Here is a 13801-nt window from a genome sequence, read left to right as displayed (position 1 = left end):
CACCGTATAAGTTTATATAAGCCATGACCTTAGTTCTGCTCTAGCGAAGATTTGTGCATGCACAAATACACTGGTAAAGCATGTGCAAATATCTTTTTGTCATGCAAGCTGACTCATTGACCTTAGTGATTTCAATTCTGTGACTGAAAATGTATTTAGGACTTTCTTGTGCATTCCCAAAACAAAAGACTTTCCAATGAATTGTGCTAAGTAACCTGTTCATGCAGACTGATTTCCAAAGATAAACAATTTCACTAATATATCAGTTGTTCTGAAATGGTTTTCAAACAAGTGACACAGCTACAAGAAATAATCGTTTAATGGAAGTTTAAAGTCAAAAAAAAAAAAAAAAAACTCCAATAGGCTTAGGCTCTCCAAGTGTATCTTTGCTCTAAGTCTGAAACAGTTGCTCATGGTGTACTCAGTAGAAGCTCTCTGAGGCTCAGAAGTATATACAGCTTACATGCCTGCAGCTTTGTACTTCTAACAGTAGTATCCTCTCTTCAAGCAACACAGTATGATTTTTCCCCCTCAGTACTTGACTCACGTTCAGGACTATCCCTGAATTCCATTTATAGAAGCAACGCTTTACTGAAGCAGATCTGAGGAAACGATTACTACAGGTACAAACTTCATCTTTGCTGACCAGAACTATACACTTCACTGGGTCAGGTTGTTTCCCACTTTATATTTTCCTCTGCCTGGAAATCAATTATTTATCTAGCATCACCAGTTCCTCTGGAATAACTAGCAGGAAGAGACAGGATTGAATACAGCAGACACGTCTGAGTTTACTCATTGCTGTTTATGGTTGTTCTAATGAAATGTTCTGTCACCTCTAATTGTCCTTCACTCTCTTCTCCATGCTTTTTCTCACATTTCCCAAGTTTCTCTAGTGTCTTCTATAGGCTCCCTGTATAGTAGAATGCAAGAAGCGAAAGAAATAGCAAGGATTCAGACTGCTCCCCCAGCTATTACAAGTCATTGGAACGCAAGAGTGATTTTGATTATTTCCAGAAGTAAAAGGCAGAGGGTGAGAACGAAGGAGGTCCTGAATCCACATGCTGAAGGATTGAGAATGCTCTCAGTGAGCTCTGTGCACCAGGGCAACTCTGGTTGTGTAAGAACTGTCCCAGTGCAACTTAACATGAGTTCCTGCAGTCCCAGCTGGCTGCCTCAGGAAGGTACCGTAGTTAAGTGCTCTCATTCTATCACATACTATTCATCATATCTACATAATTACAATTGAAAAATGTCCAGGCAAATTAGGAATGGCAAACCTCAACATGTAAACAAAAGTATCCTCCTGTTTCTGTTCACGCCTGGCAAGGACTGTCACAGGCTGAGAGGGAAACCTTCCTGAAATAGCCAAACAATTCTTTTCTCCCTTCAGACTATTCAACACAGTATTTTAGTACTGCCCCTTTAGTTATAGGGGTATCACTAACATGCGGGCCAATTGTTTTAGAAGCAGTTCGTTAAAGTGATTATTTTAAGCCATGCTTGTCTGTTACCCCTCCACCAGCAGCAGCACGGACCCCATCATTTATTTCACAGCTTAGGGTTGGAGATCACCTTAGGAGGAGTTGTCACTGATGAGCTTGCTTCGCTTTGGGAGTAAGCTGTCAAACGTCACCAAGCATTTCCAAGTGTTCTTTGCTGCTTCCACTCTAACCTGCATGTTCAAAATTCTGTATCTTATTTTAGCTGAGCCTGAAAGGAAATGGTGGTAAAAAATTACGAAGGACAAACAGCACTTGGTTCCACCTGGCATCACAGCGAGCAGATCTCCTGTGGGGTTGACCTGGTTCCATCACAGCAGATTTAACTCCCCTTACAAGCAAATGAAGTGACTCTAAGATCCTCTCGTGATTCTGATTAGTACACCAAATTACATACCCAATAACTGACATTTGTAAGCTCTGTACCTCACAGCTGCAGATGACGAGACTGTTCATCCCAAATTGTTTTTTTTTTTTTTTCCCCCCCTTAACATACCAAATGCCTACACAACACTACTTGATGTCTAGAGGTCTCATAGGGCCAAGCTTTTTTTTTTTTTTTTTTTTACACCGTGGTACACAACACATCAAGGTTCATCTTCATCAGTTAAAGCATCTGCAGCTTCCCACTGCATGCAATATATCGGTCAGCAAAATGTTTCGTGCTGGTTTCACATCGCTGCTGTCTGTTGCGTGAATGCGTTCAGGCTGACACCTGCGTAAGTTGTGCCATGGTGGATCTGCGTGTTACAGATCCCTTGAAAAAGATGAGGAATCAATATAAGGGGCTCACAGCTAAGCTGCCTCACCTAGGTTACTCTGCCCATTTAATTACGAGTTAGTTGGTTTACAAATCTCCAATTGGCACAAGCCACTTGTAGGGAACAGGGAGGGGGAAGGAATTAGAGTCGGGCTGTGAAGTCACTGTTGTGAACAGCAGCGAGGTTCTGAGCTGCTGAACTTACTGGCTCTGAGCCACTGCCAGGGATACGTAGGAACTTCTGATTGCATTTTCTCTCTCACCATTTCAGATTTTTTTCCTTTATCTGCAGAAGCCATCTGGCCAGGAGAAACAGAAGCCCGCAAAGCTCCCCCTTACCTCACTCTTCATGGATATGAAGGAAAAAGGGCTTTAATTCCCATGTTGCTCCATAAGAGCTCAGAGACAACATAATGATAGTTATTACCCTTATGATTCTGTGATGCGCTCAGTGAACGACTCCTAACCCTGGTCCTGAGCAGCTCTGTCTGTGGGGGCACTGCAGCTTCAGTAGATCTCACCTACCAAGAGCAAATCACCTGCAAGCTCTGGTAAAACCCACCACACTGACTATCCTCCAGAAAAAATCCCTACTTTAGCTCACTAAGACACTACCACTCAGGCTGTACCACTGCAGAAGAAATCTGCATCTTTGACATTTTTTGCTTAAAAGGAGCAGTAGCTGCTTTTAGCTCTATTGAGTTTTTCAGGAGTCTGGAAAAAGCAGCTTGTAGAGCAGATGCTCTAGGCTCAGCAGGGGTTTGGCATCCAGTAACTGTGCTCAAATTAAGGGACCTTTCCATATGTAAATTCGTTTTTCAAGCAGAAAAACTAGGTCATAGATATCTTCAGCCCTAAAAAGCATTTCAGTCATGCAGAAGAAAAATTACACTTGCGTATCACTTGCTCTGCAGGTTAATGGAAGGAGGGAAGCTGCTTTACCCCTCCATAGCGTTGGTGCTGTACTGTCAGCCTCACGAACCCCCAGATACGCTGCAGGAAAAAAAAAAAAAAAAAAAAGCAGCACCACTGCTGTAGATGGAGCAGCATTTCTCCTAATACTCCAGACAGTAAAGAGTTCATCTGTATTCCAAGAGCACCATGAAAAGGAAGAATCGAACACTAAAATACAAAACAGAAAGCACCCAGCCCCTGTGTGCTACAGCAGGGAACAGCTAAGGGAATAGGATCAAGTAGCACAGTGCAAAGGAAGGCCAATCCTATACACAGAAGCATGCTTCTCATACACCTGTAGTATTAAGGGACAGTTAATAATTTTGGCCTTACTATTTGGGAAAGAGTGGCCTGTATGTAAAGATTACTAAAATGAAAGATTCATTTGTTCCACAAAAGGATTTAAAAAAAAAGTAAGCACCACTAAGGCTAGTAACCATGCCTCAAAACTTTGCATGCTGTACTTTTTTCCCCAAAAAACAGTTATAGCCATTTCATTACTTCATTCCAGAAAGCTCTCCCAGAATTTGTGGGCTTATGCAGCTGCTGAATTTGCTACTAGCTTAACTGCAAAGCTGAAAATGGAGAAGCTAATAAAAGAAAGGAGCAATGAAATAAATTCATATAACATATCTACCTGCTACATGAGTACATAAATGTACTCCATAAATTCTTGACTTAAACAGCTTTCATGCTACTGGCAGGAACCTTGATGTAATCTTAAATTAATCCTGCAACAGCATATTAGAATAATAACAAAAAAAAAACAACTCTAGAGATTATTCTTACCATCCAACCCCCAGAGATCCTGATTTAACATGAAATGGAGCTCATTAACCACACAAGTTACTGACTCAGCACATGACAAGCACAAGGAAATAGCATTCTCCTGGCAGCAAAATCCAAGTGGGGCAAGGAAGGAAGCCTGCAGAGCTCATAAAAAGAAGAGCATGCGCAACACGCAGTTCATGGCACTCATATCACATTTTGAAGTGTTTTTAAACTACTACATTAGGCCATACTAAAACATGCTACCAAGAACATGATACTCTTTGAAATACACACCATTTTGAACACTGACCATGTCCCAGCAAGGCACTATACATTTGAACACCACTAAGAGCAGCCACTTTCTGCAGATGTAATATTTTGGAATGCAACTTAGCTTAGTTTCCTATGCAGGGCACCACCACAGGTTCAACAGATGGGTCCGAAGATCAGTAAGGTTTAGGCTTCTTCATGGAGCGCTAAGAGGTGAGCAAAACAAGCTTGGAATCACTTCTTCAAGTTCCGCTGTTTCTATCTGTGCCATTTCCTGTAATGCCATTTCCTGACCATTCACAAGGTCACTCAACACCCACCTGTGGTAAAGATTAATCCTCTGTTTCAAGTATAGCCAAGCAGGTCTTTTAGAAATGGAATTGAGAAAAAAAAGTCTAGAAGATTGAAACTAACAGAATTCTTCTACCAGCTTTGTTTCTAATAGGTTTAGCATCACAATGCAAAACATCAACATGTAGCAAGAGATCAGTAGCCTGATCTAAAGTTTTTGCCCTTTTTTTTTTTTTCTTCACAAAGCACTCAATAGTCCCAGCATTACTAGTATCTGATGTATCACTAAACACAGCAACCTTAGTGTAATAAACCAGCTTTCCAGAAGCACCTTATTGCTTTGAGACGTGGCAAAGTGCACCAACTGCGGGACAGCGACAGACCTATTACAACTCCTTATCTTAGGACAAGGCTTGTACAACCAGCTACGTCCACCAATTTTTGATAACACTCATGCAGCTGAAGCAGCCTTCAAAGCCAAGATAAGCTGTATAGCCACACACAGGCGAGATGCTGACACTTAAGATGTTTCTTATCTAGGGAGCACCTATCACAAGCTTCCTTGCACCAGACACTTCATCTAGATGCAAGAAATTTAACAGGCCTCTATCTACTTCTTTTTGCTGCCTCCACATTTATTCCTGCCCCATTCACACTTGCCAAGCTTGCATGACAAATCCTCAAGCAATGACCTGGTAAAACATATCCAGGTGATACTGAGCGTATTTCAGTTCCTGGTATTAGGATACCAGGAGCCACACAAGCAACTGACAGCATGTGGTAACAAAGATAGCTGTCTTATACAAGAGGCCTTTTTGTATTTACACACAGCTCTACTGAGCAAAGTAATTACCTTTACAGAAACTGTGCTTTGTAAGCATTAGCTCTGTGAGATTAAACCTACACTTTGAAGTTAAGAACTCTACCAGAAAGCCACTAAGCTGAGACAAGGCCCGAAACCATGAACATTGCTTCCACTGACTTCCAAAGGGCATTTTGCTAAAGTAACCAATACAATAGTCTGAATTTAATCTAGATGCTCCATTAAGAAAGACTGGGACAATTTCAAGTTTCATCTTTTCTCTCTGAAGTCATCCTGTTTAAGGGGAGAAAGTGATGCCTTTCAAAGATGCCAAAAGATTTAAAAATAAACTTATACAGTCTGAGACTGCCATGCTCTCAAGGCTGTTGTTCCCCTTAATCTTTTTTTTCAGCATACACAATGTAGATGTCCATCTGATAGCAGAGCAAAACATAGTATTTGTTAGCTGTGTTGAACAGATCATTTACCAATCAGTATTACACGTATTTCTTCTCCAAAAAAGCGCAGTAGCATTTAACTCCGGGGTCACTGTCATGAAGAGTAGACAAATAACCAGTGTGTCTTCTGCAGCCCATACAAAACACCAAAAGCAATTAAACTGAACACATTGTTCTCTGTATTACAGAGAACTATAAATTAAGGATCACACCAGTGCTGACACTTGAAAAGCACTGCAGAAATCCAGCTAAGCCACACTGAGGCTTTTGTTGTTGTTTTGAAGATACCAAAACGAAGAACAAGAGTCGCTTTAGTGACTTCTTGCATTAGGTACGAGGGTATTTGCTCTGCTAATCAAGGTAACGACAGTCATATTCTCTTACTATGAAACTATTTTATGATCAAAGAACTAGAAATACCCATGTACCAATACAACAGCATGCCCATAACGCAGTTATTTCTGGCATCTACTTTTCAAAGCAAACATGTTCCCTGCATACATAAGCACACCTTTGCCATTAATCTTTACGTTAGCCATAATACCATTTTACAGTTCGTGTATTTTCAGTGTCTGCAACAGGTAACGCTTCTGAGGTAAGACACTGGTAAAATTCAATTCATAGAATTCCCACAAATAAACCCAGTCATCTTTCACCTAATTTATTTAAGTTCCAATTTTTTCCAATTCCAAACAAAAGCTAAATACAAGTTTTAAACAGGTAAGCACTAGTTTTATCCAAAGGGAGCAGGCTTATACAGTTTTACTCCAGTAAAGTACTCAACCCTTAAGCAGAACCTTCTTTGTCAACAAAACTATACAGTAGTCTTCCTTTTATCATTGCACAATCTTAAAATGTTCTGTCAGAACCAACTTTTGACACTCCAAACACTATTTTACATTGTTTTATAATGTCTATTCCAAAAAAGAAAAAAAAAAAAAACCTCAACAGGTTTTCTGTAAGAAATGTTTTAGAAACCAGTATTTCCTGCACAGTTCACCAGCAAGTCTACAAGTCTCAACTCTCAAGAAAAAATAATCCTCTACCAACATTGTTTCTGCAGCTACTATTTTACTTTATTTTTTAGCTGCTTTAGCAACTTCAGACTCCAGGTCTGCCTCATCTGTATAAATGCATCCAACTCAAAAGAATACTTTCATACAGTTATACAGCAACTTGGGGAAAGAGATCCAAAACCAAAGTGCCAGTAAACTCAGACATGGCCCAGCAAAATAAAAAAAGGCAAAAAATGCCTACACATTAAATGAGATGCTTTCTTTTTGCTTTAAAAAAAAAAAAAAAGACGACTTCTTTCCCACATTTACTTTCTATTGTAATAGCCACTTCTCTGTTCATTAAAATGAATCTGATAGTGCTCTTTGATACAATCATTAACAGCAAAGCTATAAGGCTTTTAAACCCGTTACATTCACCTCTCACCCTCCAAATACTGATGGTTAACACAGATGTTAGGGGGCATGACCAGCACAAATGGGAACACCACCACAAATGATCACCTTGTGCTTTCAGATACATTTGTTTCAGTGTACAGTCCCTTCATTTCACATTTTAGTAAGATGCTGATGCAGTGCAGAAGTGTGCAGAGCATCCTCTCTTTCACAAGGTCCATGCAGAAAACAACTAAAAAAAAATTTTTTTTTTAAAGTTCTGAGATACAAATGACAAAAAAAATCCAGGATGATCAAGTTTCACAATGTATAGTGTTCTGAACATGAGTCCATTTTCTTCTAAATTCTGAAAGAATAAAGTGGTGAGGAAAGTGGAAATTCACTGCTGCATTCTGTGATCTTCCCCATTTTGCTGGCCAGTACCTTACTCTGGCATGTAAGGACGGAGGTGATCCTCTATGGTACCAACCGTCCAGTGAGTGAGCTGCTCCTGTGGCAGGTACAGGCAGATGCTGCATAACTTGAAGATTGTAGCTTTGTTTTTTGGAGTCTAGAGGCAAGGAAAACCAAAGAAAAGCTATTAAACATGAAAGTTTACACAAGACTAACAGACAGACCCACAGTAGACCCGGCCCAAGTAACAGCTTGCTGCTGGTTGTGGGTGACCACCACAGGCACGTAAAAGCCACCATTTCACACACACCACAACCAGATCAAAATGCTGTAACAGCTAAATTCTTTTTATTATTTTCCCACTTGAGTAATTTATGTAGGATCACACAAACTAAGCCAATGTTTTAATTTTTCCAAAACACTGTGAAGTCTTTTTTTTAACTTCATTTTAATACAAGAACATAAAATTGTATGAATACATCTGTGGCCTATAATTAGCTTTTGCATGCGTGAGTCCTATTTATAGCATGTTTCCTCTGAAACTGCTGAAATGCAAGCATGAACACATGATCAGTTTTTCCACGAAAAACCACTAACATTCCTAAGAAAAAACATTCAGGACAATTCTTAAAAAGCTTTCACTCTAGGTAGAAAGGAAAAAGAGAAGGACAGGGTAAGTTTACCTGCAAGTGCTGTCTGTCAATGAAGAGAAACACTGACTGGTTAGGGTTGTTGACAACAATTCCAGTCTTGTCCTTTCGGCTCAGAACATGCAGAAACTGTTTTTCATAGTCACCGTGATGAAACTCAAACTTGGCCTGCGGTGCATGAGGGATAAAATGATAGAATATTTACCAAGCGAAAACTCAAAACACTAACAATGAATTTCATTCAATCTGGGGCTTTACAACCACTTCTGTTTCTTTTCTTTTCTCATCTATGAAAAAAGAAATTGGGAACCGTAGCAACAACTACACCCTTGAGCCTTGGCACAAAACTTAAAAGATTTCCCTAGTTTCATCCTGCCAACACTGACATTAGTCATAACAATGATATTAACAATTCAAACAAAGGTGCAACTTTAACCGCCTCCATAAAAAAAAAGATTCAGCTGACAGAACATCTGTTATCAACAATACAGCACATTTCTGCCAATAACTTATTACTGCAGTGCATACAGAAAACAATACACATATTGTTGTTCAAAAATTTGAATGTAAATAGCCAAAGATGCCTACTGAAGAGTTAAAGTGTTTGAAATGTTTCTCTCAATGCAAAATTGTAATGCAGAAGTTTCATCTCAGATCCTCTTCCATTTAAGCAATTTGTTCCAAGATCACAATTCATAATAATAGGAAGCACAATTTGGAATTCAAATGATTGTGTGGTTTATACACAAAGAGAGCCCACATACTTCAACATTCACAGAAGTCACATAGCATATCAACGGACTGGTTAAGCTAAGATTCCCCCCGCCCCAAATCTTAATTATTTAAGTTAAAAAAATACCTGAACAGGCCTAAAGGCTTCATCAGATCCCTTCCACCGAGAGAACAGGAGACAGACTATCTTCTCAATGTCATTACGAGGCCAAAGAATGAAGTCCATCTCCTGGGTACAGCCGATCACATCCTGTAATTAGTAAAGTTCTGTATTAACAGCCCATCCATTAGGAGATGCAGATAAGCACCTCATCTATACAGACACTGTGTTAAAAGGTGGTACTTACTACACTTCAGTGATTTTCTGTCTGTATTACTCTCAAAACAACTCAAGTCTTCTTTGTCTCCCATTGAATTTTAATGTAAGTATCCAGGTAATATCAATTCCAGATTTAAGAAAACTACCATTCCTGGGAAAGACCATCTACGTTCTAACATTCATCTAACAAAACCACTTAGTTGTAAACCAGGAGTTGTTACAAGAATTTATCCATGCCTATTAATAAAAAAGGCTGGCAGAAGAGATAATTCCCAAAACATGTTTCAATGAGACAGATTAAAGGTAAAGCATGAGCACTACAGATTTAAACAGAGTTTCAGAACGCACATGCTAAATTACCCTTCAAACCAGACCCCACAAAAACATGCTCTCAGAATTTTCAGCCAGAAGAGTTGAGAAAATAAGGCAGCAGGATTAGCCTTAAGTTTCACAAGAAAAAGAAAAAATGTTTAATGGCCAAATTAAAACTCAGGAAGTACAGAAAACAACTTTACCCTGCGCATAGACTGGTAGCGGGGTGCATGAAGCTGTACTACATCCTTCTGCAGAAGCTCTAAGGAACTTTCCAAAGAATAGCTGGAATCCCGCACACCTCTCAGGATATTTTCTTCATAATTATTGGTCATGACTGGTATCACTTCAGACACTTCAAAAAGCGCTGACTTCTTCTTCTGAAAAAGAAAGCACACACTGCATTAGATTTACAATCCTTTCTAAACGGTTCTTGCTAATTTCAGAACTTATAATTTTCTGTAATAATATAAAAAATATGATTTTATAGCTCACGAGAAGCATTAATCTTACTAACAAACTATATAACAAAGCATATTTTACCAACTCCCATCTCCCTCTTGCCCAGAACACACGTAACAGGCAAGTACTTGCTGACCAAGCCAGGCTGAGCTAACCTCCTACTTTAAGCGAACTGGTGGACAGACATCCTCAGTTCACTTAGGCATATGCAAACTTTGTAAGATTTAAAACAGACATTTGCAATGAATTTCTACAAACCAGCCTGAATGTTACAACTAAAACCAATCAGGTGCTGATATAAGCGTATTAGGACCCATATCTGCTAAGAAAATCTAATTATTATCACTGATTACACCCTAATATTTCTTGGGAAACTGTATCTGTTAGAACAAAGAGCACAGAAGGAAAAAAAAAAAGAATAAACTGTACTCTCGATACAAGTTAGCTCAATAGTCTATTACTATGAATAATACCTAGAAATATGTCACTATATACAGCAGGGTTTACATGAGAATTGATGAACAAAAGCAAACTGGACTTCAAAATTTTAGGGAAACTTCCCAATGAAGTTCAGTGAACAGTCTCCATTAGAACAAGGTAACTTCCATGGAGTGAAGAGAACTATACATTTGAGCAGATTAAGCAATGTTAGTGTTCATGTGCATTCACTTCCTCCTTTTGTGTATTTGTCTATTTTTATCTTCACTCACTCATCATTTCTTCACCCCAGTTATTTTAAGCATCTCCTTTTCTTCACATCCAGTGGAAACCCCCTTGCAACTCCAGCTCAAAGTTAACTTTAGAAGTATCGTCCACATGTACAGCATCCAGTAGTCTTCCACTACAACATAGTCATGTAGACAAGGACTTCCCCCCTCTTCCCTCCCTTTCAAGATGTCAGCAGCAGTTTCACGTGTCTACATGCTCAGGTCATTTCAACACTGCCTTTTGCAACCACTCCCTTCAACTGCTGGCTTTTCCCTTCTGCTTTAGCCAGATAAATACAGTAGGATTAGCAATCATTCCAGCCAGGTCTTTCTCATCTTAACTGTTTCACTGCAAACCATTACACCATTCAGCCCCTAATTATGCTGAATAAAGTACAGCATCAACTCAGATAAATATTTATTCAACACAGAAGTTACCAACTGATCATTTAGTAAGGCATTGGCACCTTCTGCATTACAAAACGACAAACAGCTGAAAAGGAAAGCCAAACTGTCACAAGAACTGGTCAAATACAATACAAATTAGCAATAAGGAAATGTAAAAAAAAATCAACGGAACATAAGGATCTATCCTTAAGATGCATCAGGCAGTAAGATTTGGCCCCTCACAATCAACTCAAAGTTTGCGTTGCAACACAAGAGCAGAGAAACAAAAACCAAGTTACCTTGTCCTTGAACACAAAGGCAATGTACATCTTGAAGTCAAACTGGTCAGCTAAAGATTCTTTTTTCTTTCTAAGCTGAGCACGAAGTCTGTTCAGAGCTTGTTTCTTCCGGGAGTTTGGGTCCCCCATTTTGTTATACAGGTGGTACTAAAGCCTTTGGAAACTGTCGCTAAGCTATGGGCACTTTTTCATAAGACTCAAGTACAACAGAAACAAGTCATTTTATTCCTGCTAATACGACTGAATAGATAAAACGCGAGTGCAACCCAAAACCGCACCTCAGGCAGTATTTTATGAGAAAGTCGTATCGGAGGGGTCAAGAAACAAAAGTAGTTGTCCAGCCATGGCTGGACAACAAACAGGTTTGACAATAAACCAAGAAAAAAAAAAAAGAAATTTAAAGAAAACAAATTTGAACAGTTTAGCCGCAGGAATAAGTGGGTGAGAATGGAGAAAATTAAAAAAAAAAAAATCTTATCACAATTTATGTGTACAATAAAAAGCAACTGGCACAAGCCCAATCCATGGGGGGGGTAATTTTTGTTCTGCTTACAAAAAAAAAAACAAAGCTGATATTACAAATTGCGTTTTACCCCAGCCGGATTCATGACTCTACTGATTATTATTCTCAGATTTCCACTATTGCTATGTTGCCCGTTTTTTTTTTTTTTTTCCTCCTTTAAAACGATTACACTTGGTGGAGAGCAGAGAAAAGGGTGCAAAGGAGGAGTGCACATCCCGGGAAGTATGACATTTCTCTGCCAACAACAAAATCAACTACAGACAACACAGCGCTGGTTCGCAGGGAAGCAAAGAGAAAAAACAGCGGAGTCACCTCTAACACCACTCTGCTCATCATCAGGCACATCGCTGCCCTGAGGCTACTGCTGCCAAAGGGAAGAGGGATCATGATGGCCACGGACGAGAAGCTGGCAAACGGTTGAGGGCCAGTATTATCTCACCTAGAGACTAAACCCCAAACCACCGCCCCGAACCCAGACTCCTTCCCAGCGCGAGAGCCCTACATCCCCCAACACCTCGCAGGCTCCCTGGGCTGCTGATCCCCCGGGGATCCTTCTCTCTCTGCCGCTGCTGAGCCCCACAGCGAGCACAGTCAGCCGAGGCTGTGCATGGCCAACGCTTCCTGCTTCTCCCCGGGCCTCTCCCTGCAGAGGCTGCGGCGGGACCCCCACAGTAGCACGGCCTGTCCCCTCTCACTTCATGGTCACGACTTGGCAGACATGGAGAGCGGGGTTTCGCTTCCGCTTCTTCTCGCCAAACAGATTTCGGTGCCGAAACCAACAACAAAAAATAATAATAAAATAAAAATCAATTTAGAAGTTTTTTTTTTTTTTAAAAATCGCAAGCCGAGGCTGCAATTTTAAACCTCCCCACCCCCCTTTACTTAAAGCAACCCCCACGACTATCAGGTGATTTTCTTCCTCTCTCCAGGCATTTTTTTTTATTATTATTTTTTTGCCCCTCCACGCGAGGTGGTTTGGTTGGCAGAGGGAGGGGGGGGCGGGTTGAAGGTTTTTTTTTTTTTTAGCGAATTCGTCGGACCGGGTTAAGAAAGAGGGGAAAGGCGTATTAACCCTTCCTTAGGGGAAGAAAAAAAAAAAAAAAGAGGGAAAATAATAATTTTAAAAATAATTAAAAAAAAAAAAAAGCACCCCCCTCCCGAAACTTGCCCCAAACTTAACCGAGAGGCCGAGAGACTCCCGCCAGGAGGCCGAGCCCGTGTCTCGCTCGCTACCCGCAGCCGGCGGGCGCAGGAGGCACAGCGGAGGAGGAGGAGGAGGAGGAAGAGGAGGAGGAGGAGGAGGAGGCGCTGGCGGTGCTGGCGGCGCGGCGGGGAGCCATGTCAAGAGAAAGCCACGAAGCCGCCCAGCCCCCCCATCCCCGCGGCGGTGGACGCGCTGACCGGGCCGCCCGCGCTGCCGCCGCTCAGCCCCAGCCTGGTCCCCATAGCCTAGCTCAGCGCCCCGCTGCCGGGGGAAATGGTGGCGGAGGGAGGAGGAGGAGGAGGATGAAGGAGGAGGATGAAGAAGGAGGAGGAGGCGGCGGGCCCTGCGCTAGTGGCTCCGAGGGAAGGCGGCGGGCATAGAGGCGCCGGCGTTGGGCTCCCTTCGCCCGGGTGGTCCTCGGAGGGCAGCGGGAGCGCGGAGGGACGGGACGGGACGGGTCGGGTCGGGACGGGACGGGAGCTGCGCGCCGCCACCCAGCCCGCAAGATGGCAGCGCCTGACTCACGCAGGCGCCGCCCTGCCCGCAGAGCCCGCCCGCCGGCGCGTACCAAGCGCACCTCGGGAGGGGGGGACATA

The 13801-nt window shown here is 41.5% G+C and overlaps 1 protein-coding gene across 1 annotated transcript; it reads right to left on the bottom strand.

Annotated features, from left to right (window-relative positions):
- Nucleotides 1-6453: 6453 nt before the first annotated feature.
- On the bottom strand, nucleotides 6454-13084 carry C2H6orf62 (chromosome 2 C6orf62 homolog). Its single transcript, XM_032181783.1, has 5 exons — nucleotides 11479-13084; nucleotides 9827-10003; nucleotides 9120-9242; nucleotides 8294-8428; nucleotides 6454-7767 (listed from the first exon to the last, which is right to left on the bottom strand). The coding sequence occupies exons 1-5, from the start codon at nucleotides 11605-11607 to the stop codon at nucleotides 7642-7644; spliced, it is 690 nt and encodes a 229-aa protein (XP_032037674.1). The 5' UTR covers nucleotides 11608-13084; the 3' UTR covers nucleotides 6454-7641.
- Nucleotides 13085-13801: the final 717 nt, after the last annotated feature.

The sequence above is a fragment of the Aythya fuligula genome, chromosome 2, assembly GCF_009819795.1.
Source record: "Aythya fuligula isolate bAytFul2 chromosome 2, bAytFul2.pri, whole genome shotgun sequence".
NCBI classification, from domain to species: domain Eukaryota; kingdom Metazoa; phylum Chordata; class Aves; order Anseriformes; family Anatidae; genus Aythya; species Aythya fuligula.
The sequence above is the reverse complement of the archived record's forward strand: the minus strand, read 5'-3'. Positions and strand labels throughout refer to the sequence as shown.